The sequence below is a fragment of the Diadema setosum genome, chromosome 1 (genome assembly GCF_964275005.1).
Source record: "Diadema setosum chromosome 1, eeDiaSeto1, whole genome shotgun sequence".
In the NCBI taxonomy this organism is placed as follows: Eukaryota; Metazoa; Echinodermata; class Echinoidea; order Diadematoida; family Diadematidae; genus Diadema; species Diadema setosum.
Genome location: NC_092685.1, coordinates 41,266,239 through 41,294,001, shown reverse-complemented (window position 1 = coordinate 41,294,001; position 27,763 = coordinate 41,266,239). Strand labels below are relative to the sequence as shown.

The window sequence follows — 27,763 nt, the reverse complement described above, 5'->3', positions numbered from 1 at the left end:
AAACCAAATTTTTAATCCTGTCACGCCATGCAGCCGATTCTGCAGAATTTCGGGCATTGTATGGACGTTGGAGGTATTGATGCAGTATGTATAGTTGGCCTGCGCAGAGATAAAGGGAACTTCTGGGGGCAAGCCCGAAAGAAAGAGTTCTGTAATTGGAAAGGTCGGCCATTGTGTCGGTGTAACCGAGGTGTGACGGCGAGGCATTATTGCGCTTCACCTGTGTGAGAGCCCTTCTTATCACACACGAGCAATAGAGAACGGGCCGATGTGTTGGTATGAGAGAGAAGGCAAAGTGTTTTCTTTGCGACTGGAAATATAAGAAAAAAGAAGAGAAAGATATATATACAAAAAATGGTGGTGAAAGATGAATCTAATCCTGTGCTGTGACAAGTTGTTTTCATTCCCCTGTTGCTCTTTGTGCGCACTTTGTGCAGACGCTCATAACTCTCTCAGCCGTCATTGTGTCGCACAGAGAATGCGGCAATGCGGCAAGAGGTTCGACCAGACGACTTAATGGGCCGTTTCATTCCAAAATTGATTTCCACTCCGTAATTGTTTGCCTTATAAACAGATTTCGCACTCATTATCTTCATGGTTACCCTGTTTTGTTGGTGTCTTGATTTTTTTGTATGCTTTTGAGTGGACATTTGCGATCATGATTTAAGTTCAAATGTGGATGCCCTAAATGTTTGTTTTGAAAGCAGGGATGTTAAAAAGTACAGATCATGGATTCCCTTTTTCTACATCATAAGGCTTTCGAAACCAGATTTTGAAAAAGAATCATTACCTCATGCTTGACATGCATAGGTTTGATGTCACTAAAAGTTCAGTCTCTTATAATTGTAAGGAAAATATAGTGATATATGATTATGAGTAGAAGTGAAAGTTGTATTAAGCTTGAGTGTTTTTTGTGCAATTGTGTGATTTTTTGTGTACATCTTGTCTCTTGTTTGTTGAAATGGAAAGGGATGAGTTTTAAATAGCATCAAGGAAGTAATATCTTTTAAAAATAGATTTGTTTGCCTCTATACTAAGCAATTACTGTCTACTGTTTTCAGTAAACATCATTATGTGTAATCAGACATTTTCTCTTGAAATAGATTTGTCTGTGCTCTGACTAAGTGAAATGTTGGGCTATATGTCCATGAAAAATGTATAAATAATATATTCTCCAAAATATATAAACATACAAGTCTATATTTATAAGTTTTGTATCACATTGACTTTGTTAATTATTGTATTTGAAAGAATAAGTGTGATGCTGGAGTAAAGATTTGAATTTGAATTGAATTGATTTGATTCACCCTCGTGCAGGGCGGAGCGCTCTCGTCACGCGGCCAAGATGCGCCGGGACAAGGAGACGGAGGAGATATCGGCCCTGTCCAAACTCCTGCCCTATCCAGAGGAGGTGACCAGGCGACTTGACAAGGGCTCCATCATCCGTCTCACCACTAGTTACCTCCGAATGAAGAAGTTCTCCCAGAGAGGTGAGTGATGTGGGTCAGCACTTTTAAAGGGGAATTCCCAGACCAGTTTAAAGGGAAATTCCCGGACCAGTTTGAAGTTGAATTCTCAGACCAGTTTAAAGTAATACCCCCATTCCACAGAGATTTTTTCTCATCCGGCACTCGTTGGAAGCAAAGTTTGTTGCTTCCGGACACCAACTGAAATGTATTGGATCACAGTCTGATGAATCTAACTTGTATTGGCCAACTATCAGGCAGTGTCAAACATGTCGTGTGTGATCGTCATCAGATGATCTTGCATCATCGGATTATGCCTGCTAATGGCAAGTTAAAGTAGTGATCCAGAATGTGTTAATTTTTCCATCAGAGCAGCAAAAGCAAATGTGAGTCATATATGAAGTGGTGTGAGTCAGATTCCATTCACATGAAATAAATTTTTTAGCTGTTCAATTGCTAAATTATGGGTCCTTGAGTACATATCTACCATTGCATTAATCACACATCTTTTTTTTTGTCCCCGCCGAACGAGTTCGAGCAGGGGACTATGAAACGGGCTCCGTACGTGTGTGTGTCCGTGTGTGTGTCCGTTTGTGTGTCCGTCCGTGCGTCCGTGTGTGATCAAAATGTTCAATTTGCTACTTCTCGGTCATTTATGAGCCAATTTTGATTCTGTTTGCTTTATATGATAGCACTACATGGGAGCTTTGAAACCTCTACACAGAATTTCAGTTTTGACCTTGACCTTTGACCTGTATTGTACATTTTGGTACAAAATGCTACTCCTTCGCCATTTCTAGCCCGATTTCGATTCTGTTTGCTTTATGTCATGGCACTAGGTGAGGGCTTCAAAACTTCTACACAGAATTTTGACCTTTGACTTCTTTGACCTTTGACCTTGATTTTTTGACCTGTATTGTGCATTTTGCTACAAAATGCTACTCCTTCGCCATTTCTAACCCGATTTCAATTCCGTTTGCTTTATGTGATGGCACTAGGTGAGGGCTTCAAAACTTCTACACAGAATATTGACCTTTGACTTCTTTGACCTTTGACCTTGATTTTTGACCTGTATTGTACATTTTGCTACAAAATGCTACTCCTTCGCCATTTCTAACCCGATTTTGATTCCGTTTGCTTTATGTGATGGCACTAGGTGAGGGCTTCAAAACTTCTACACAGAATTTTGACCTTTGACTTCTTTGACCTTTGACCTTGATTTTTGACCTGTATTGTACATTGGCTACAAAATGCTACTTCCGGCGGGGACATATATTACGCACCACGTAATTTCTACTTTTCCTTGTTCTCTTTCAAACTGGAGGGGGGATGGGGCTGAGACATATGGTAATAGCAGAAGTTGTGCCTGTAAAATACTACATTTCTGACTGCACGGATTGGCAAGAGCTTGGGGATGTGATCAAGAAATGGGTGGAATTAGTCCACTGACATTTTTTCTTGTGTGTGTGTGTGTGTGTGTGTGTGCATGTGTGTGTGTGTGTGACTGTGTGTAGTAATACCTTGTTTCTTCAAGACTATTTGGACAGAAAGTAGAACTTGACGAAAATGTGTGACTGAATGACACTTAGATTTTATATGAAGTACCAAATGAGTTGGGTTGTTCTACAATATCATCTATCACCTTTTTTTTTTTTTCTTAGCTCCTCCATCTCTCCTCCCCTCCCCTTCCCTTTTGCCTTAGATTTGAGTAAGCATCTCGGCACATCGCACAAGATGCAGGTGGAACTGTCCTCGGGGGCAGGAAATTGTCCCAAAATAGGGATTTCTTGCCATCCATTGTGGCCCAGCATGGTGAGCCCACTCTCGTCTGAAAGGCCTCATGGGTCCCTGTTGGGCATTTGATTTTTGTACAGGTAGTACCTCTCTGCTACAAGTACAACACAGGAGCATATGCTGTGGATTACAGTGTAGCTAAGAAGTCACAGAGAGAAAATCTACCCATGCAGAAAATAATCTAGTGCAATGTTTTGATACTTCTCTACATTCTTGAATTGTTGCTATCATTTTTTCTTCCACTTGTTTGTTGGGCAACATGAGTAGATGCGGGCCGATGTGGAAAGAGTAGAAACAAGTTGCCATGGGTAGCTGAGAATATTTAGTGTCTCCTAGAAGAGATGCAAAAACTTCAGCCTTCTGAATCACTTTATTTTTTAGCCACTTAGGAAGAACTGTTATAACATTTAGGACCTATTGCTATCATGTTTTGTATAAATCTTCAATAACATTTCATTTGTAAATAAATTCTGTTATGATTAGTAGGAACTTGTGAATCAAATCAAACCGAATCAAATCAAATCAAATCAGATCAGATCTGCATATTGTGATTTAGATTTTATGTCAGGAGACACACAGTGAAGGAATAAAAAATGAGGATGTTCCCTTTTTAGAGAAAAATTTAAAGAAAATTTCCTTTTTCAGAGCTAATGTACATGACATTTGTAAAAACAAAATGTAATGTATTTTGCAAACTGTTATATTGATGTGATCATCAGTTGAATTGTGAAAACACACAAAATTAGGAAAAAAAGCATCGCAAAATATACCATATCTCAAGACTGCACACTGGCACTGGTCCTACAGTCCCTGGCCAGTAAAAAATATTGTAGGACCAGGAACTTTTTCAGGAATAGACCAGTATAAAGATGGAAAAACTGGGTACCTACTGGTCCAACAGACAGGTTGGACCAGTAAAAAAAAAAAAAAAAATGGGTTAGTGTGCCGTCCTGCACATATGTATTAAACTTTTAGTGGGCATCACAAATATTAAAAGTGTGATGACAGAGAAAGAAGTTAGAATGGGAGGGCTGACAAAATAGTTCCATATCTGTCCTTTGAATTGACCATATTATTCAATCTTTGCTCTTCAATAAGAAGAGACCTGAAGAATCTAGGTCACACCGGCTCTGTTGATCTAGTTTCATTTCATATTGGCTGTTTATGTATCATGTGTGTATACATTTCCCCCCTACTGGTCAAGGGTAAATGCATTCTGCATTTTTTGTATCTTATGCTGTCCATCTAAAGTTGCTGTTCTTTTCTGAATGACTGCTGGTAGGAGTAAATGAGAATAATGGGGATAAAGATTAGATGTATTTATCGCACATGTCAGGATGAAGCAACGTGTGCAGCTTAGTTGAAAATGCTCCAGTGTGTCCATCTTAGTGAATGGAACAAAAGGGCTGAAAAAAAAAGGGAACATCCCGTCAGCAGATATGGGGCGACTGAATGATGGCAGGCTTTCTGGGTTAATTACAGTATCAATTTCTGTTCACACTGAAGATTTTTGCCTGAGAATAGTCGTTAGAGGAGCTGGTATCAAGGTCGGATTTTCCAAAACAAAATGGTACTCCTTTAGCACCTAGGTTGATACAGTTTGGAGTTTTGTCCATCGCTGTTGTTGTTTACGATACAATATGTTTGGAGAACCTGCAGGCTTGAGAATACAATTTCTAAAGGATGAGGTTTCAAAAGATGTCAACAAGACATATAGTAAGATATTTTTACAGAGCAACCAGGAAATCAAAATGATGTAGATTTGTCATATACTGTACATCGAAAGGTCCTACATGTGAACATCCGCCACCTTCACCCTCCCTCTCTTTTCATCCGCCAGTTCCTCTCCTTACCTGCCCTCCCCTCCGTTCTCCCCTTTACAAAGTTGATGTAACCATGCATTCTTTCCAAAAGCCTAACATCTAAAGGATATTCCAAGAAGGACGTACAGTCTGATTCTGTGTTCGTCTGTATGTAGGCTATTGACAAACTGAAGATTTGTGTTAAAGGGATAGTACAGTTTTGGTGGAGATGAGAATTGGGTTTTTAACTTTTTGCGAGATACCAAGAAAACACTTATGATATAGTACAGAACATACCATTTTAAGAGGAATTCAAAGTTTATTTGACGAAAATCGGGTTTGGAATGACTAAAACATCAAAAAACAAAGTAAAAAAAAGCGATCGTAATAAAGTGTGGGTCCCGCACTTTATTAGAATCGCTCTTTTTTGATATATCAGCCATTTCAAAACCAATTTTCATCAAATAAACGTTGAATTCCTCATAGAATTACATGCTTTTTCACATTTTATAAGAGGTTTCTCATTATCTCACCAAAAAATGTTAGAAACCTGAAAGTAGGTCTCAACCATAACTGTACAATCCCTTTAAGGTCACTATTCATCCAGGTCCAGCTCTCACTCCCCTCATCACGCCATCCATCTATTTATCTATCCATCCATCTTCTCTCTCTTTCTAATTTAGTCCACTTTCATACCCTCCAACCCCCCCCCCCCCCTTCAAGGAACACATTTCTCACTGTGAGGACAGTAAACACCACGTGTAGAATTGACATGTACAAAGTGACACTGCAGTTTAGCAATATGTCATTGAACTCAAAATTGATTTCTGGTGTTTGTTTCTGTGAGGGGAAAGTTGGGGAGATATTAAGGGGTATAGTGCTGCCAAGAAGGCAGCTAGGCATGTAATGAGGTTTCAAGGGATACCATTTAATACCACATATTGATATTGATTGGTATTTCATTGTGGAGTTCTGCATCCAGCCATTAAAGGATGGAAGCGTACATTTGTTGTTGTTGTTGTTGTTGTTCTTTTTATGTACTGCCTCCCAGACCAGCGTGTGCGATATACTGCATGTCTGGGGAAAAATTAGGTCAAACAGCACGCAGGCTTACGCTGTCGTCAAGGTGGAAAGATGAAGCTTGTGAGGTAGAATGTAACAAATTTCTCCGCTGGTTCATAATGAATTTATATGTGTCCAGGCAGATTCCACTGATCCCTTGCATTGCTGAGGAGGTTTTGTGAACTAGATCCACTAATGAAATGAAATGCTATGATATTTGATATAACGACATTCCCGCCCCCCTGCCCCAATTTTTGCAGTCTGTTATAAAGTGCAGGCCATTCTTTCTGTCGAACTTTGCATGATGTGTAGATGGTCTTTGCATGTACTATTGCAAACTGATTCAAGATTAAAAGATCAGACATAATGTGGAAGACATGCTGTCTTTTCAAGTAGGACAATTTGTAAGATTTGGTATTCAAGAGGGATCTCTTTATGTTTGTTGTTGCTGTTGTTTTGGGGTTTTTGTCTTTGTTTTTTGCTTTTGTACATCTGTACAGATTACTCAGAAAAGGAGGTTGCACTATTGCTCCAATAATGTACTTTCATAATTTGATCTGTTAGGAATAAGTCGAGACTCCAGCCTTTGCAAATGTCAATTCTATTCTAGCTTATAGAATTACTGAGACAAAATACTTATGCACTCCTACATTCATTCGACAGACATGCACTGGCATTAATACAAATATGCAGACAAGCACTTGAAAGCACTTGAAAGGCTTTTTTTTTGGGGGGGGGGGGTTTCGCAGTGTGAGCGGAAAGCTGAAATGTTGTGATATTTGATATGAAATGGGCCTAATGATTAGGCCTACAATCTTGGTAGCATAAGGTAGTCACATTTTGTTGCCCAGGGTACCTCTTCCCTCTCTCTCCCTCTCTCTCTGTACTTGTCAGTCTGTCTGTCTGTCTGTTTGTCTGTCTGTCAGTCTGTCTGTCTCTGTCTTGATTTTGTTTTTCTTGTGATACCTTGCTTTGATAGGACCTTAGGTGCCTTGGGTTGGGGTGGGGGCAAGTGGTTGCCCGGACAACTTACAACCTCTTTTGCATACAGATAACTTCCAAAGATTATGTGTGGACCCTGTGTGGTATGAGAGGATCTCACAATGACTTCTGCTTACTGTATGCTGTTTTGCAAATTACGTACCAATGGTATCACTTTCAACAGCCAGGGATATCTACAACTGATTGTATCTTGCCATGGAATTCAAAATTGCACACTGCAGCTATGTTTGTCTGAAGCATTTTCATGCCTTATATTAAAAAAGTGTGTATGGTAAAATAGCTGCTGGTTTTGTCATGGTTGTCATTGAATGGGTCCTACATATTAGATCTATGCAGCTAATTCTCAAATTCCAGGCTTATATCAGCTAGCTCTTTAGAAGTGAAAATCTATGAGAATTAGTTATAAATCTGACTTTTGTCTTAAGATTGAAACAGCTGTATATACCTAACTAGTGAACATCAGTATGAGTAGTCAATTACATAAAGCAGCTGGAAGATCAATGTTTTTAGAATTTAACATTTTCATTTTTTATAATAGGTGTATCATGACTGATTTTAAAAGTTGAGTGTCATTTTTTTTTACCTGTGTGATATAAAATAGTTTTAGCAGTATTTCATATAGTGAAGTATTTCTTATCTCTGTCCATAAAAGGGAATTAAGGTCACTCTTTTGTTTTAGTACACAATGTAATTGAGAATGTATTCTCTCTCATTTAGTTTAGTAGTTTGTGTAGAGGGGTATAAAGAAAAAACAAACCAACAAATAAGGATATAGGATGTAGTGTGGATTTGTATCGCTGAGTCTAGGTGAGGTAGACTACAGCCTGTCTGGCCCATTGTGTACCGTTATTGCAATATAATCCACTTGGAGATTCCCTCAAGCACTGGCTGACGTGTGTCGGAATGGCTGAGGAGAGATAACTCTGCCCCCTTACAGGAGACTTGAATCAAAGAAACTGAGTGAAAGGAAGGAGGAGGATAGAGGAGGGGGAGACGAGAGAAAATGACACTTTATAAAACCAGGAATGTGGAAGAAAGAGATGGAGAAGGGGGGGGGGGGGTGGAGAGGAGGAGAGAGAGATCAAGAAAAAAGTGCATTGACAAGTGAGAAAGTCTGGGGTTGTCCTAATGGCATTTTAATGTGAAATATGGCGTCACGGTTTTTGCAAGTACGGGGAGTTGGAGAGTGCACGTTGTCAGCTTGCATTTTTTTGGGGGAGGGTGTCGGCCGTGCCAATCTCGCGAGGTGATGCTGCGGAATCTCCTCCGTCTGCACGTGAGACGGGGAATGCATGTTTTCCGGGAGGAGGTGGAAGATGATGAGGAGGAGGAGGGGGAGGGGGAAAAGTCCCAAACATGGTGATTGTTTGTGATATTTGTTTGTCATCTGTGGAATACTCCGATTGCGCTTCGATCTGCTCTGCACATGGCAGACGCTGCAGAAAAGAAGACAAAGAATAAAAAAAAGGACGATGCAAAGTCATGTCTCCTACATCAATACCCATGATGCAACAGATCGGTCAAGCCAAATTTCACTGCACTTTTGCACTGGGGTTGAATCAGGTTCTGAAAGCACACTTGAGCTGCAGAAGATTTGATAAAACCAATGGAGGTCCAATGATCCCAGCCAACAAAAAAGACAGATGACTAGAACTAGAACCATGTGACATTTTTTTTCCTCGGAGTATTGAGATGAATTCATCAATCACTTTCCCATCAAAGTGACAAAACATTCGTTGACTGTCCAAGCTAACTGGAATCATGTAAATGAATATCATTTAGAAATGATGAGATTTCCCCCTTTTCAGAATTAAGTGACTGCATGTATTGTTTCTTTGAAAATTGTAAAAATTTTTTTCTCTCATTAAATTGCAGACTTTAAAAAAAAAAATTTTACTTATTTTGCTAGAATTATGTCATGGATAAAGTCTGTGATTGAGATCAAGGGACAACATAGATGAGCAGAAAACAACAACAACACATATTTACCATCCAGTGTTCGGATTGGTTGGACAGATGGACATGTGACCTGACAGAATTTGTGTGATTATATCATAATGAGATTGGATGCTTCTCCAATGTTGCTGATTGGTATTTGACTAACGCACTTCGACATGTTGCATTTGTTGAGGATGTATGAGGAATCGTGGGTAAGTTCCTGACTCACCACCTGATCCTTGAAGTGAATACTGGGTGTCTTCCGGAGCAGGGGAACAAACTTGGATAAGAAGAGCTCAGCGATGTTTATAGGAACAGGTTGTAGTAAACAATTGTGTTGGCAGGAATGAAATCTTTTAAAGTACCATGCAAACGCAGTTGCTGTTGACGTACTGTGACTTGGTAAGTTTCGTCTCACATTGTAAAATTCGGAGGAGGGAAGCATCTTGTGTACTTGATACAGATATTTGTCGTTCGGAGACCTGAACTGTTGTGACATGCAGCACGTTCCACCTGTCGGTCAATTGTTCGTCCTGTCAGGATCATCAAGGTGTGAGAATCGCGCCTAGTTTACTGCGCTACGACAACAGCTAATTTGGCAAATTAGCTGTGACAGAACATCCCAGCCATCACTGTTTTCATTTTGTTTCGAAGAGCGTTGATAGAGTGACACGGACGAGTCAAGGATAAACACTCCCGCCTGCCTAGACCTGCTGCAATGGTGTCGTCGTTGGAATGAAAAGGATGCATGGCCATGGATTGTAAAAGCGACCTTGAATCACCTGCGAGTCATGTTGCGCACGTTCTAGAACATGAGCTACTCCTGACACATTCCAGTATTCTTCACTTTGAGGCGGGATGTGCTAGTAAAGGATTTTGTTGTTCTACTGCAGTGCAGCCAACCTTGGCTTCCGGGTAATAAATGCCCGATTGGTTAAAGCAAACGAAATCGTACATTCTCTGCAAAGCATAATGACCCGATCATGTAAGTGTAATAACATGCAATAACGTTTTACATGAGTTTGTGCATTAATGATTGTAAAGGGGAATGAATGGCATAGAGAGGATTATAGAAACAGAGAGAGAGAAAAAAAAAAAACAAGGAAGGAAGAAGGGTAAGTACATCATGCCTAGAATAGTCAAGTTTAAAGAACACTTTGCTTTTTTGCTTTCAAACTATAGTTCCTTTACATTCAAATTGGTTACATCACATATTTCCAGACTGTGGAAAGGTTGCTGGGTGGTTTTTTTTTTTTTTTTCATGTTTGGTGCTGCAAGATTATTTCTTGCAATGGAAAATCCATCTACGTTATCTTGTTCCATAAAAGAGATCTATTGTGACCCATAGTTAATAGATATAAGGTGCTTTTTTAATAGGCATAAGGTGGTTTTTATGCGATTAAGTCTTGACATTATGAAAGATGCTATGAACAAATGAGACTTGGCAAATGTAAGGCATGAAGTAAAGGGCAGGAGGTAACTTGTGCATGTACCTTCTCATGTTAACATTCCAAGACGATAGTGAGATGTTCTCGCAAGTTTGTCAGCATGGACTAATGCCATTGGACAGTAAATGATGGTGGGAGGGAAGTGGAGAGGGGGGAGGGGGTTGCGGGTTGTGGGTTGAGGAAGGAGGAGAGGGTTGAAGGGTAGCAACTCCCATAAATTTGAGCAAATTCACACTAAGGAAAATTCAATTAACCCGCAACTCTGGAAGGTGATGCCTGCTCTTCTCTCTTCATCACGTCTTCCTCTGTATCATTGTCGTGGCGATGAGGGGGGTGGGGGATGCTTTTCGGCATGGACCTCCATCTGTAATCAGCCTCTCTGGGATGACTACGGTGGGGAAGTAGAGGATTAGCACGGCGTTAGAAGTCGCGAGCAGAGAGAAATAAATAGAGAGAAGACTGGTGGGGGGGGGGGGTGGAGAGAGCACCAGTCTTATTTTCGGAACTAGATGCAAGTTTTTTTCGGGAACAGTGCAGATGAGAACTGGATTGTGGTAAATAGTTGGAGGGTGATTACATGCTGAGTGATGTCATCGGGGTCGAGCGCAGCGAGGTTGGCTGGCTGTTTAGCAGCCAGACAAGTTACAAACGAATGTGCAAAAAAAAAAAAAAAAAAAAAAAAAAAACAGGAGAGAGAGGAGAGATTGGGGGGAAATGCATGAATTGATTTGAGATGTTGTTTTGCTGCATGTACTTACCATGAAACTCATATAAATCAACTTTAAATGGGAATAAGGTAAGGAACGATCTGTTGAAATCGCAATTCTTTACTTGCCTACGTCACAGGGAAATGGGTGTACCTCCAGGCACAACTGGATATATTCATATTGTGGATACCCCAGGTTCTGTAATGTTTCCAGCAAAACAACTTCATACGGTTGACTTCCAGGGGCCTACGAACATTATTCCGTAACAGCTGCAAAACGTTTTTTTAAATGTATCATGTTGGTTGCAGCTGTGTAAAGTGAGATTTTAGGTTTTTATTTTAATATAAATTGTTGATATAATGATAGCTGTATGAATTCATAAGTTCACAAGAATTTTGTTTTCTCTGAAAAGTGTATTTGATGGTGTGGCATACATCAGCAATTTGTTGGTCTCTGTTTCATGACATCGACTGTGTAATTAATTTATTGCCATTTCCAAGGAAGAAATGCTTTGATTTAGCAAAATTGCAGCTTCTTTATGAAGTAGCCTTCAGAGGCTAATAAAATGAAGGGATGGATTACTTTATCATGTTGGATATCATGTTCATTCTCTGAATACTTGTAATCAGAGAAGCATTCTGAAGTCTCTTCAGCTCTATTTATGAAATTGCGTCCGTGTCTGCTGAACACTGTTCTCTGTAGTTTGATTTTAACAGTTCATCTTTGGGCATCTGCACTTTTAAAGTCTCTTTTGACAGACATGAAATTGTTAATGTTTTCCTGTTTTCTCCGATCAGTGTGTCTGCAAGGCTTCTATCTGCCTAGTGGAGTAAAACCCCAAACTATAAAGACCATTGTAATGATTTACAAAGTTCTAGATGAACTGTCCTTCCAAAAACCAATGGCAGCAAAGCACTGGTCCAGTGGTCCCTGACCAGTAAAAATCAGTGTCGACCAGTAACTTTTGCAGGAATTTTCAGGAAAGATGGGAAAACTGGGCACATACTGGTCCGACAGACAGGTCGGACCAGTAGAAAAAAATGGGTTAGTGTGCAGCTCTGGTATGTAATAAGAGTTTGCTGAACATCCTTGTCTCTTTCATTGCGTGATATTGCTCTGCGAAAGAGGGAAAATTGTCCAGATATATCCTTGAAACCTGTTAAAGATCGGTAGTTTGGTTATTCAATGTCTCTCCCCCTCCCCCACCTTTCCTTTCCTCTTGATAATTTCTGGTAAGATTATGTGTTCTGGAATAATCCAAGGGTCAATGTTTTCCTTCATGATAACCAATATCGGTGATTAGATGGGCAGACTTTTAGGAAGACCTCCCTTTTAGCCCCCCCCCCCCTCCACTTCCCTCCTGTAAAGCTCCAATGAGAATCGGTGATCAACCCAGATGTGTTGCTAGGGGCAACGGGACGGGGTTGAAGCGATAGTGATACAAGATTTGGGTCAATAGAGGTGTGGCAAGACTGTTACAGCTTTTGATTCTGACTTTAAAGGAAAGTCTTATTTAACTTGGAGATTTTCAAGTTTCTGAATTGACTCTTAAGAGATTTGCACAGACCTGGGAGAAAACCGTTACCCAAATACATATCTCGTTAACCTGTTGCCCATGGGGAAACTACTAGTAGTGTGTCAGAGTATTAGAAATATAGGAAATTACCATTGCCTCATAGTATAAGCAAAAAGTTAATATTTGTACTTCTATTCAATGGGTAGAATAACTGGTGAGTTTATGGGCAGGCAAGAAAGAAGTATGTCATGCCATGTAGGGAGAATTGAAGGGATACTGAAGTCAAAAGTATCAGCAAAACGAGACATTCAAAGTACTAGCAAGCCGACACTTGATGATTTAAAAGTGACTTTGATAGCTTGTGAAATCCTGTTCAAGTGGCTCTTAAAGCAAACTTCCTTTTACAGTACTTAGTTGGTAAATATGCAGAGATGATGTTTCCCTTGTATCTGTATGTTTGGAGGTATTGAATAAGTCATCATATCTGTAGTAATAACTGATTATGAAATGAAAGGGGAATCTGAAGACCATCCATGGTGCTCTGGAAAAAAAGCAGGCTGATGTCCTGCTTAAAGAAATCCATTCTAATTCAAGTTTTGGGCCCATACGCAGCTAATATTGGTGCTAGGACACAGAGCATGTTAATTGTGGGGGTTTTGGAAGCAAAAAGCTGTCAGTATCATAATTAGTGCCCTTTTGCTCCTCAAATGACAATGTAGGCATTCTGAGCTCGTATGGGTTCATTTGCTTCAGTAGAAAAAGTAAATGAATTATTCAGAGGCAGAAGGGTGATAATGTCTAAGTCTGCAAAGTGAACAGCTCTTTGCCCCTCAGCTAAATTGTATGTTTAGTGGGAAAATAAGATTGAACATGTCAAGCATACTATGCACATCACAAGGCATGCTAGAATCTTGTCAGCCATAATGATGTCTTTATTTTTAGAGAGACTGAATGAAATATTTCCGCACTTCTTGGCCAGCTTCCATAAGATTGTATCCATGGCAACAGTGTATTACAAAATGTAGCTTGTTTTTTTGTAGGTTGAAGCTATCACAATGTATCATCCAGCTTCATAACAAGCATATGGGAGTATAGGTGATGTAAATGATAATCTTTATACATTGTACCAACAACCATGATATTAGACCGGATACTTTAAAGATGATATTTGTATGTAACACCAAAAAGAAAGTGAACGTTTGTTATAAGGAGGGAGTGAAAAGGACATTTCTGCTGCTTGCTCAAGAGTATAGACACTTGGAGTAAGTCCTGACTCAAAGACTAGATCTTATTTCACTCTTCTGTGAGCGGAATCTAATTGCATTGAACCTGACTAGCTTTGATTTCCAGACCCAGTAACTTCACGTCACATTACGATCAAAATTGTTTTCAGCGTGGCGCGCGGGCCTGCGAAGCGCATCAAGCTGAGAGTAAAGCTCAAGCTCTGTCGTAACACGTAACATTTTTTGAAGCTCTTGAATATCAGGATGGGTCTGAAGGCATGACATCTTTCTGTTACTCTCTCTCCCCTTCCCATTCTCTTTCTCTCCTTTGATAGCTCTTTTCTCTTTTTTTTTCTGGACTTTCTATCGTTGAAGCATCTCTCCCTCTCTTTCTTTCCATATATTCATCTCTCTCTCTCTCTGTTAATATTTCCATATATTCATCTCTCTCTCTCTGTTAATATTTCCATTTTGTGATATATCAATTTCTCTCTCTGTTCCTCCCTGAAATATATTTTCAAGTGCATTTGCTTCCTCATACTTTCTCCCTGTCTCTCTATTTCCTCTCTGTTGTTATCTGTTTCCGTGCCCATCTCATCCTCTCTCCTCTTTCATTCCTTCCTTCCATCCATCTCCATCTGCTCTTGCTTCTTTCTCCTTCTCGCTTCCTGCCTATCTATCTGTTATGGCTTTTTGTTTGTTTTATTTTTTTCTTCCTCTTTGTCACAAGCAATTTCTAGATATCTGGCGGAGTAACATCCTATGGAGCAGTTTGATCGCGTTTCCGCCCGTCTGCTGCAGTAATTTTCTCTCAGCAGAAGTAGTTGCTGCATATCCCCCCCCCCAAAAAAAAAAGCACATGCAATTTATAAGCACACATACTTCTTTCTCTTTCCCTGTTTTAAGTCGTTCCACCCTTTGCGTGTATTTAGCTTTAAAGGGAATGCAAACCAAAAGAGCAATGTGGACTAAGTGAAAGCAGCAACATTAGTAGCACACATCAGTGAAAGTTTGAGGAAAATCGGACAATAGATGCAAAAGTTATGGATTTTTAAAGTTTTAGTGTTGGAACCGCTGGGTGAGGAGACTACTAGAGGTTATGACGTCTGTGTGGACAACAAAACAAAGAAAATATAAAGAAAATTCAACAAAAATTAACTTTTCTAGCATTATGAAAGAGCACTTGAGTAACCACTTTCAGAAAGCAGGGGGAATAATTGCTACCCTTAACATTTGTCACTATCAAGTTGATGGAATTTGAAATTTTCATGAAAAATGATTTTTTGTGGAATTTTCTTTATATTTTCTTTATATTGTTGTCCACTCAGTTCCAACACCAAAATTTTAAAAATTCAAAACTTTTGCATCGATCCAATTTTCTTCAAACTTTCACTGATGTGTTCTACTAATGTTGCTGCTTTCACTCAATCCACGTTGCTCTTTGGGGTTTGCGTTCCCTTTAAGAGGGGTTTCACAATGACACAGGAATTTGTCTGCAATTATTCTTCTGATGAAGTGCATTTCTTTGTATTAAAAACATATTTTTTTTTTTTTAAAACAGAGTGTTCGTGGTACAAAATAAGCTTTCTCTGCCTGCACTAAGCTGATGATAACTTCCCGTACACACAGTCCTGTCACAAATACCATGTCATACTGTATAAGCTTTTATTTTTAATTTTTTACGAATCTCACTATTGAATAATCACAGATGGACCGCATATTTAATAACACACGAAAATGTCACCATGTGCTAGGGTAATAGTTCACTTACAACATCCTTGGTGTCATTTCATGAAATCAACATCTTGCGAAAATGTCTATGACCTCCTTATTCTCGAAAATATCCGTACCTGAAAATAATTTTTTTCTCTCTCTCAGTTTCTTTTTTTGGTTACTTTTTATAAAAGTCTGACTGTTGTCCTCGAGCATATATAGGCAACTTTGCATATTCATATCTCCATTGTGTTTTTATTGTTTTTTTGGCAACTGTTGCATATTCATTACATGAGCATCATGTGATCATCAAATAATTTGGCAACTTTATGTAATGTAGTGAGGCTGCAGAGTTTTCAATTGAGTGAGAGAGCAATCCAGTGGTAATTATCTTGTGGGTATAATCACGGATATTAAAGCAAGAGATTAATGAATACGCTGGTGGAAATCAGGAAAAAAAAATGATTGGAAATTTGTCAACATGTTTGTACAGCAATGAATTATTCTTACAAGGCATCCTTTGGGCTCTTGGAATGAGTGATGAATGTTGTGTAACCATGACAACGCATGCATCATTGCTCTCATCCGTTCTGTATGCAGAAATGAATGCGAGGATGACGTATTTTCAAACTCATTTGATGGGAATGACATCTTCTGTCTTCGAAGAAATGCCCGAGAACATATCATGGTCTAGGGCTAGATCAATCTAGCTTAGGAGGAAATGGGAAGTTGCAGACAATGGATGTGAAAAGCACTCGAGTCCTTTGAAAATGGCATACTCCAGTATTGCAGTCACATGAACCAAGGCTGCCTTTTGTTGTTGTTGTTGCCATGGTTACTGAGAGGGATTTTCTATATGATATTCAAGAACCATTATCTTCCTGTCATCCGTCTTATTTCACAGAAGTTCCTCACTTTCATTGTTATCATTATTATCGTCATCATCATCATCATTGTTTTGATATTTCATCAAAGCGACTGCATCTCTGTGAGGTCAGATTTACTCTGTTCCTTGGCGAAAACAGGACTTTTCTAGATTGAGAGGATGCAATAAGATCTCCAGCCCCAGAGGAAGATATTTTCCATGACATCAAGCACCCACTATTTTACATAGGAATGTCATTATCTCTGTGATTAGAAAGAACCAAATACACAACAAAACATTTGGTGCGTGAAGTGTCATAATATAAACGAATATATGGACAAAATTTTTGCTTGTCAGGTATGCATATTAGTTTGGGTTTCATCATGTTCTGGCTGATAGAAGGGAGGCGGGAGGATGGTGAAAACTTTAGATGATTTGCAGATCCAATTCTATTAAAAATGCACCCATGATTTCCCCATCGCTGATGTAACGACTGGTATGAGCTGGCTGTATGTGATGATACTGGGGAAAGGATTCATGTCATTCCTATCTGTTAAAGAGGAAAAGAAAATGCTGCAGATGCAATAAAAACCATTTCTGGAGGAAGTGAAGGAAAAACTGTTAATGGCGCTGGGACCTGTTGAGACTATCAAGAGGTAGCTAGTGAACCACGTCGAAAAGTGCAGCCTCATTAGCAGAACGTGTGGATCTCGTTCACAGTTTGTGTGCACTGCGTGATGCACAGAATGGGATTTTTTTTTTTTTTTTTTTTGGCTGCAATCGCTTAAAAAAAAAAAGAGCACAAATGAGGGAAAATGGGTAATGGAGTAAATCGGCTCTGTGCGGATCATCTTCACATCGGTGGCATTACACACACACACACACACACACACACACACACACACACACACACACATACACACATACACACACACATGCACAGCAAATGCATAACAATCATGCACACAAACGGACAGGTATACGCATACCACAGATCAGATCCAAGCAGGACTATAATATATCTGTGTATCTATGTGGGAAAATGGTAACAATCATCCGCTGTAGTTTTGTCAATATTTGTCTGTTTGTGTGTGTGCAGGTATGTGTGTTTGTGTTAGTTGTGAGCTGGTCTGTATCAGTTTTGTGATGTATACGGAATTTCATCTTCAGGAATTTGTAATCGTGTAGAATTACGATTTGGACCATCTAACTTCTTTCTGACCGTTGCAGCACTGGACAGGCAAAAATAAGTCATTTTTAATATCCTGGTTGTGCTCTACTTTTCCATGTGGTGCACTCACAATGATTATGAGGTTTTATCTTGGGATGGGGAGGAGAAAGGGTTTTAAGAGGAGAATTTATCAGTGAGGACTGCTGTGTGGAGAGTGCCCTCGTGGGAGCACTTTGGACCAGTGATGGCCCTGCCCCATTTCAGTGTTGGACAGGTGCTCGTCAGCTGCCTCCAAAGACCTCAGAGCCGTTGGAAGACAGACTGACCAACCAATATGATACAGAATTTATGCTGCATGAAAAGATTAGTGAAAATTCATATCATTCCTGCATTTCTGTAGCGCTCAAGTATGCCATTAATATATCATAAAATGTCCGTACAGTGGTAGTACACCCAGCTCATTGTTCCAGCTGAGGATGGTTGACTTTGTGCCTGATATTAACCCGTTGAAGACGAGCCCCAAGTATGCTCAGGCCGATGTCTATGGGAAATGCACGTTACAGCAAAATCTGCCTGTCCTCAATTGGTTGACATCACCATTCTCACCCTATAGACCAGTTTACAGTTTGCGATGGTTCAAATGACCCCAAATTTTAAACCATTGAAACAAAATAGTTATGAAGCTAGATATCACCCACTTTACATATTATAATCCAATTCGCTTTTACGTTAACAAGCTCCACTGAGTGCTTAGAAATGTTCTTTCACTGCAACATATAAAAGAAACTGATAGGGCATTGTCCAAATATCCCTCATTACAACTCTGTGTCTCGTTATGTTGTGTTTCTCAGTGGACCTTTTTCTGCTCATGTGCAAAATCTTACTCTGAACTCTCTTATTAGGTCAATATAAGCCTGAATAAGCCTGATGTTTCCTGGAACAAAGAGCATAGTTCATACAAAAGGCCATTGCTTTTGATGAATCATTAAGTTGCAATTTAGAATGTGAAAATACATTCACAGTGCTAGGTGAATCTAGTTTGCCTGCATTAAAAGTGCAGTGACCTTCCTTTCTGTAGAATACTAAGATTACAGATTATTTTATGTGTGTATATACTTGTATGTATATAAAACTTCATACAAATATATTCATATTCTAGACGATGCTAATTGATTCTTATATGAACAACTGTTCGTCTGCATCAAAAGCTAAATATAAGAGCAGATGGTGAAAACGTATTTGAAATTGAAAGACGACAATATTGTGTGTTAGCCTTGTAAACGAGTAAATTTGGAGAATGAGTAGAGTTGCAAGAATGCTGGAATATACTGTATCGAAATCGATAAGGAAATGGCTTCAGTGTGCATAATTGCATGGCAGATTCACACACACGTACACACACACACATGCGCGCGCAAAAGATGTTTTTCGGATACTCTTTATCAGACGGTGCCAGCCATATTTTTGTGGTTTTTAGAATTTATGGGGAATCTGCATTTGGTTGAGGGGAAAAGTTTTTTAGTTTGTAAAACCACAAATGATGTATTTCTCGTATCTTCCTCTTTTTTGATTAGTCATTGTCAGTCAATTGTCAGCTATGCCCACATCACCTCAAATCCACAGAGACAGCTTTATCGTGTGTGTTAATTTGGCAACAGCTCTCAACGGCAAGAGTTCTGCCCTGTGATGTCTCAATGGGGGCATCTGTCAGGTTGGCAGGGGGAGCGAATGATTCATTTAGAGTTCTATTTTTTTCCTGTCTTCTTTGCTCTCAATCCTTCAGTCTCTCTCCCCTCCCCTTTCCCTTCCTGCAGCTTCTTTTTCCCTCCCTCTCCCCCATCCCCACCCCCACCCCCACCCCGACCCCCTCCCAATCGGATAACATTTTGACAATGGTTCGTCTGGCTCGGAATGAAAGTGAAGTAGAGCATGGGGATTAGGTTTGTGAATCACCGGCACCTATTTTTACTCATTTAAAGAAAAAAAAATAGAAAAAAGATTATACATTTTTTGTTTACATTCTGACAAAGCACAGATAAGATAATCCCATGATCAGCGACCCCTCCCACTCCTGGTATTTATTTTAGTGCCTATCATAATTTATTGTTATTGTGAATTTCATGGTATTACAGTCAATTCAGTAGAAGTTGTCCATATCTGCCACCTTGGTGGCATATAGTAAACTTCCACAGAATTGACTGTAAAGCACATATATATATATACTATCAAAAAACTGTCAGTTAAACTATACTGGGTTTATTCTGTTGGAGATATATCCCACAAAGCTTATAGATTTGGGCTATAGTAGTTTTAAAGTAAAAAAAAAACAAAAAAAAAAACAAACAAGTCAAACCAAAATATGCCGTATTAAGCTCTATCATTTTCTCTCTAGAATGGTGATGATGTCGTAAAAATGATCATATGGTCTTGAATTATTTTCTGTGGATGATATTGCCTAAATTGTATTGAACTACAAACTTATATAAAGTATTTACTAGGGGGTGCACTTTCAACTTTGTTTTCTTCTCTTTCCTTTCCCTTAACTAGTTAAAAGCCAAATATTCAATAATTTTGCAAAGCCTATCATTATCATTTCAGTATTTGCTTACCATATGTGCTGACAAGCATGCTGGTCTTAATTTTGAACACTGCATGAACACATCCACGGTCATATGTGTATGATGAATGCAACCCTCGAATTTGCTTTGATTACCCGGATATTGAAAGGCATAGGCCTACTGCAATAAGTATCACAGACCTCGTTGGTTTGTACGATGTTGTGATTCACTGCCCCATATAGTAGCTATATAGGTTGTTTTGAGTGTGTTAAGATATCTAGGTGCCAGTTAAAAGTAGTGCTATTTACTGACAAAACAGAACAGCTGTTTTTAATATGGCTGCCATAACCTTCAAGTTTCGGTATCACCCCGCTTGAAATTTTAAAATCTCTTTCCTGCTTGCTGGCAAACTTTCTAGAAATCCACCTAGTCACTGTTGACTTAAAGTACTTGATACTGTCAAACATAAATATGTATTAAACTCTACTGCACCCAATTTTTCCCCTGTTCCACAGTAAAAATGAATGACTTCTCTCAACATGCTAATGTTTACTTGTTATGATAAAGAGCATGTGGAATTGGGGCAAAAGCTCACGGTGTAAATATTGTGAGTATACCTCTGGCACTACCTGAATTCTTGTTTGCATACGGCAGCCTAGATTGCGCTAGGCTGGTCGATGACTGATGCTTGTTCATGTGCTAAAAGTGTATTGACCCTTGGCTTATTAGCTGACTAATGTGATGTTGTTCGGCATTGATACATTTGCACAGGCTTTCCCCGTGTATACTCAATGAAGAATCATCTCCCGAGTATAAAGCCATATGCATTTGTTTTTTCTTACCACTGTCATAGCTTACTTTGAAAAATTTGCTCGCCTCTGCCTCTTTTAATAGCTATTGTAGATCGGCCAGTACTTTATTTTTTTTTACTGATCGATATGTTGTTCTACTCTCTTGTTTTATATATGTACTGTCCATAGTTTGTTAGCCTTCAGATCTTTTGAATTGGGTTTCTTTGAAGTGATATTACATCCACAGTGAGGATATGATTTGTGCCAGTATCGATCTAGGAAGTATGCTGAGAAAAGAAAGTGCAATGGAACGGAGGCCTAATTTGAATTTCACAGGATGTCCTTGAAGATTTGAAATAAACTATCATTTTTAGGGGGGCTCGCACATGCAAACGGCCATGAAATACTACACGCCCGATGCGCATGTGCTGCAAAACTGCTGGTAGTGTCTCGCTCTGTACGAGTAATGGATAAACACATACAGTTTTCCTTTTCCCTATCCGTCGAATTGAATGTTTCGCACTCCGCCAGTCCCTGTACAAGTTTCAGATATTCCCCCATTCCCTTTGTTGCAGTCGTTGACGACTTCCCCTCGAACATTGTTGCTGCCGGGCACTCGCAACGAAGAGTGCAGGTGACATCTTGGCTTTGGGCCAAAATTGTCTGACACTAAAGAAAAAAAAAAAGAAAAAGAAGAATGGCGTCATCACTTGGTGAGAAGCGGAGAAGTACCTGTGCTATGTGTGCAGAGTTTGAACACACACATACATATAGACACTGACACACACACACACACACAAACACACACACACGCACACACACACACACATGCATGGGCGTTCTACCTGTTGGTAGCGTGGCGTGCTCATCAGACGTAAACCGTCGAAACCATTATTGAGCTACAGAGATGTTGGGGTTGAGGTGTTAGCTCATGTTTGCCAAACATTATTGCAAGGGCTTTTGAAGCGGAATGGACAAGCTCTCTTGATCTTGACTTGCCCTGCGTGGAGGGGAATTAATCCAGCGTGCAGACAGTTGGATCACAATCCAGGATTCAGAGACTTGACCATGAAACAAACTAACACACAAACAAAACAAACATTTTTGTTGCTAGGCAGCAAAGATGACTTTTGGTAGAATTTTTGACAAAGTGGAAAAAAAATTCAACAGACAGTCCAACTTTTCTTATAATTTTCCTTGATACTTTTAACATGCATGGGTTATGCCTTCTCATCAGTTAAAGGTGAAACTACCTGGACTTAAGATGCAACTGTTACAGAGGACCATTTAAAGCTTCTTGATTAGTTCTAGTGCCATTAAGTGCCCAGATAATTATGTGAGGAACTTGTGGCTGTGTGTACAGAAGATCGGTTTCATTCTGCTATGTTCTTCAATACTGAAGATGTATATTCATGGCCAAAATGTGCAGCAGGGTCTCATACATAATGCATGCTATGTGTGTTCCCGATCCCATTGATAGGGTGTGCCTTTGCATTCATTATTCTTTTTTTCCCGAGCAGTCGAGCACCCTCCACTTGCACTTCAGGAAGCGTTGCGTGTTGCTATGGATACCCATACCCATCCTGAGTAGAGCACTGCATTAGATTTAAATGCACTCTTGAGTTGTGCTCACTGGTGCTTGCCGTAGACCAGTAGATAGATTTCTTAAACCTCTTCGGATGTGTATTACGATGGTGAACCGAAAGAGCAAATATGTTGCAGTGAAGATTAATGGGTGCTTAAGATCATGAAGGTCAAGTTTGTTGCTATGCCATAGTCATAGTTGATGAGGATGAATGATTGTTTGAAGAAATACAGCTTAATTAGATGAATTTTTTTCTCAATACTGTTTGACGACTTTCAGATGAGATTGTCGATGAATCTGTCATTGAAAGCTGTGTGTGTTTCCATGTGACTGCTACACGAAATTCACACAAAATGTTGTCCAAACAAGATCTGAGTATAAACAATGATATTTGTCCAAGTTTTACTGCCAATTGCTGAATGTTTTTACGTGGAGGAAAGAGACGATTCTTCCTCACTTCTTTCATTGTCTTTGAGTGCTGAAAGTATACAGGCAGTCAGCATAAAGATTATGCAGGTGCTTCACTTCTTCAAATTAACATCAGGTAATGTCACAACTTGACAAGAAATTGACCATATTGATACTGTCACATGAGATGAATTGTCAGCAATAGAACAAGAACTTCTTATTTCCCTCCTTGATCCCCTCCCCCCCCCCCCCTTCATGTTCTCAAGTAGTAACAAGCAACAGGTGACATATTTATAGGGAAGAAAGGAAACGTATACCACCTATTTAGCAACGATTATGAGGGAGTCTTTTAAACTGGTCTACGACTCTTTGTAGTGATATGCATTCGTAGTCCAGACATTGCCTGCGAGTTTCACATGGTTTTTCAAACAAGGCCTTGCAGCATTCCTGAAAAACCCGGATCAAATTGACAAGCATGCAGTTTGGAGTATGAATGAGGTATTCCATGCGTGGAGAAGTCAACAACACTTCTGCCTCATATTTGGCATACACAGAAAGAGAAACAAACAAGAGAGGAAGAGATGGGGAGAGAGATGGCGCTATGGGTGTGTTGCCACATTGTTGATTTCACGGCTGTGTATGGTTAAAATAATGATTGACACTACACACCAGTGATATTCCATGTGTAATGTTGAGGGGTGTGTGGCATATAAATGGAATGTGTCGGATGTATTCCCACCTTTTCAAGTCTACAATTGCGTGAAAAGGCACCGTAGAGTGCTTTGAACCTGGCGAAAAAAAAAATGCATGAATGTTGAGAAACCCCCCCAAAAAAATTCTCGATGTAAATCATTTTTGAGAGAAGCCAAAGAAATGGGGATCAATGCTGATGCTCAAAGTGATATTCTACCAGCTGCCAGTCATACATTTTAGCAGTCCTTGTATAAACATGATTGGGATGTTTCTGTCATAAAGCTCTCAGTATGTAGAGCATGATTGCATGAAATTGTGCTTTGGGTCTGGGTGTGGCTTCTTATCTCACGCAATCCTGTCATCAGATTGCAAAAGATTTTGATATGAAGTAGAAATTCTTGCCATTTTCTCAAGCCAGACATTGATAGAATTTTCTGTTTCTGGTTGTAGGCAGGGAGAAATGGAACCACTTACAAAGTTCCTTCATTTTCTCAACACTTTGTCCTTTTTTTGGTATCATCTTCATCTGTGCTTTATATGACTATTGTATTCCAGTTGCCCTCTTTAAAGATAGAACTGGTAGATTCATATTTAATGCATTGTGCAGTATATTGGCCATGAGAATCTAATATTGTATGTTAATTATGTTCAATCCAACACCATTTAATGACCCTGTCACACCCCCCCCCTCCATGAATAGCTAAGTGTAGATTTATCTACCTGTGAAAGGTTACTTACTATCAAAGAGATGGGATAGGGAATCTTCCATTCACCTGATTTAAAGAGATGCATGATTTATGGTTCTTCGCAGCCTTGATATATTTGTTCCTTTCATGAACAACTGAGAGTACAGTCAGGGCATATATGTTTAAATGTTTGATGCTCGCACACCTTCTGGTGTAGACAGTTTTATCTCACATTTGTAGGTAATATCTATGGTCACACACATAGTTCCGCGGAGTTCTATATCTATTGTTTTCACAAATGTGGGATGTGCGTACTTCCAATTTGCATTTGAATTCCGTTGAAATAACAATTTCTGGCCTCATATTTCTACTCATGTATAAAGGTAGGGTAAGAGACTCTGATTTAATAGTTTAGCTATTTTCAGTTCAAGCTACTAGGTGATTTTGTAAAAAACTGAGCCAGGTTTGACTGGTAAGAAAGTCTATACATTGTCAGATGGATGAGGGACCCTCTCCAGTAGCTTTAGTCATTATATTTTTCTTGTCATGTATGTAATCCTCCGCAGTTGTGGAGGGAGTACATTACCATATCTTGTGGAAATTACCGGTAAACTTCACCCAGCAAGGCAATGTCACATCTCCTCTTTATTTCCTTTTTTTTATTGGAAAGTTAGCGAGACTTCAAGACTTTTGTCAGGAACCGTATTTCTGACAAGATAGGAAAACGCCCCGGATATGTACTTTTCCACATGTGAGTAACATTCCAGCCTTGCTCTTGGTGCTCGTAAGAATTATATGAATGTTTTGAAGTGTTGCTCTTCTGTGCTGTTCTTTTTCTTTTCTTTTTTTCATCTTGGAGAGAAACAAATATGCTCCTGGTTGTTTGTGTTTGGGTCCTGGAGTTTTGCCCAGAGTTGACGGTAGGCCTTCCGGCTGGGCTCTAAACATCACATACCTCGCAAATGTACCTGTTTATATGAATGTAATTGAGAGATTGAAAGAGATCAAAAAGAGGTTTGATGCTGTATGTCAAGGAAAAGGTTGTGTGTGTGTGTGTGGGGGGGGGGGGGACCTGCTCTGTAAATGAGGATATATCTTCTTACCATTCTTTTGATATTCATCTTCCATCTCAGTAAAAGTTTTGTAAGGCAAAAATGTTTTCCATTCTATAAGGTGTGGCTCTTGGGTGCAAACTTCAATGGGCAATGGGGGGGGGAAGGGGAAGGAAGGGGTATTAAGTGTATCATGAAGTAGATTTCAGTGAATAGCAGGCGGATAAAAAAAATGTTTTGGATAGTCTCATTACTTAGACAAAGCTACACGCAGAAGTGGTGGCCCCTCCACGAAAGCGTGATCATGGTTTTCGCCGAAACATAATGTGCCAAGAGTGCTCCTGCCCCCAGCCTGGTGGGGATGAGCTATATGCTTCCTCGTCTCCGTGTGCTCATGAAATATGAAGAGAAAAGAGCTGAGATTATTGCTGCCTGTGAGACTCTTTCATGCGTGTGTGTCCTGATGGCATTCCCAGAGAAAAGAAAACAAAGAGGGGTCTCTCTGGCTGAACCATGAGGAGCGATTCTGAGTTTAATCGTTAAGGTGATGGAATCTGTGATGAAATAAGTCCTCATTTCAAGACAGTATGTTACATTTCAAAATAATGTGACACTATTCAGTGGGGCTACACATGAATGATAAAGATAAAATCAATAACAATGTGATGACAATGATGATAATGGTGATGATGATGATGATGATGATGATGATAATGAATATTAATCAGGGCTGCACACTAACCCATTTTTCTACTGGTCCAACCTTTTTGCCAGACCAGTAGGTTAACACAGTTTTTCCATTTCTACTGGTCCATTCCTGAAAAAAAATTACTGGTCCAACAGTGATATTTACTGGTCAGGGACCATAGGACCAGTGCCAGTAATAAGGATGATTATGATAATAATAATAATAATAATGATGATGGTGATGATGATGATGATAATGATAATAATAATAATAACAATAACAATAATAATGATAATGATAATAATAATGGAAATAATGATGATAATAATAATAATAATAACAATAATAATTAATAATAAAATAATAAAATAGTAATAATAAAAGCAATAGCAATAGTAGTGATATTACTAAGTTATCGTTGCTTTTTGTTGTTTTATGATTATCATCATTATTATTGTCATTATCATTACCATTTTTGTTACCATAGCAATAATAATAACAATAGCCATTATGCAAAATATAGAAATTAGATTCATGTAATAATCTGAAAAAGTATGCTTCCTCCCGGAAGATACTCGCATACTAATATAATGTACGTACAGTACTTCTGTGGAGTTAAGCCGGATTAAAAAAAAAGAGTTTGGAAATACTGCAAGTAGATTATGTTCTGTGTCGCTATTTACCCTTAGTGTAAATTATTGTTTGAAAAGAGGTTTAAGAACTATTAAGTTTTCTGATAGTTACTTTGAATTACAGATAGAAAAACAATTCAATTTATGTCTGAGTACTGAAAGATAGACAAAATTATGACATTCTAAATTTCTATTCATTTTGTGCATTTTTTCCAAATGCGTGACTTGCCTTTTTGATTGTTTACATGCCAGCCATAATTTTTTTTTTTTTGGTCGGTCATTATAATTGCCACACTTTTTGCAGCGACCAACTCTGTACGGATGACAGCCTTCGAGGCTTGTGAATAATTCATTCCCCGTATAGCACTGCTGTATGAAATCCTCAACTCTTTTCTTCCTCCCTGACTGCAATGGTCTGCCCTGCATCCAGACATTCCCACAGTTCTGGCTCCAACAGCATCCTGGGTCAGAGTGGAAACAGAGTTCAGTCAACGGTCGCCGCCACAGCGAAGTGAGCGAGCGAGCGGCTGGGCTTGGCCGGCTGATGGCCTAACACACATAACACATGCACACGCGTAGGCATGCATGCAGACACCAAACATGTCACTGCGACAACAATGCACATTGTGGTGTCCCACTCCTATACAATTGTGCTGGTTACCACCGATGCGAATGTGATCGCCTACTTTGTGGTGTATATCATATATTCTCTCTTCAAGGCATCTATTGTGGACTGTGATGAGCAATACTCAGAGTCCATTAACCACCGGTGGACTGATCCCACCACTAGCAGTGCGGAAATTTATCGCAGATTTCATTCTGTTCGCAAGTCCAGTCTAAAATATTGACCACATGACAACGGGCACTTGTATAATGCAAATGTATCAAGTTGACATCAATTCCACATAGCCATGGCATGCAATTAAGTAGAGTTAAAGTCAAAAGAGCTAGGACCATGCCTTC

General features: G+C 39.4%; 1 protein-coding gene across 1 annotated transcript in view; it reads left to right on the top strand.

Moving 5' to 3' along the window:
* LOC140236988 (uncharacterized) overlaps window positions 1-27,353 on the top strand; it is a 154,417-nt gene extending 127,064 nt beyond the window's left edge. The window contains exons 3-5 of the mRNA XM_072316967.1: window positions 1,318-1,490; window positions 3,169-3,278; window positions 27,231-27,353. Coding sequence (XP_072173068.1) covers window positions 1,318-1,490; window positions 3,169-3,278; window positions 27,231-27,353 — 406 coding nt within the window. The remainder of the gene's footprint in view (window positions 1-1,317; window positions 1,491-3,168; window positions 3,279-27,230) is intronic.
* The last annotated feature ends 410 nt before the right edge of the window (window positions 27,354-27,763 follow it).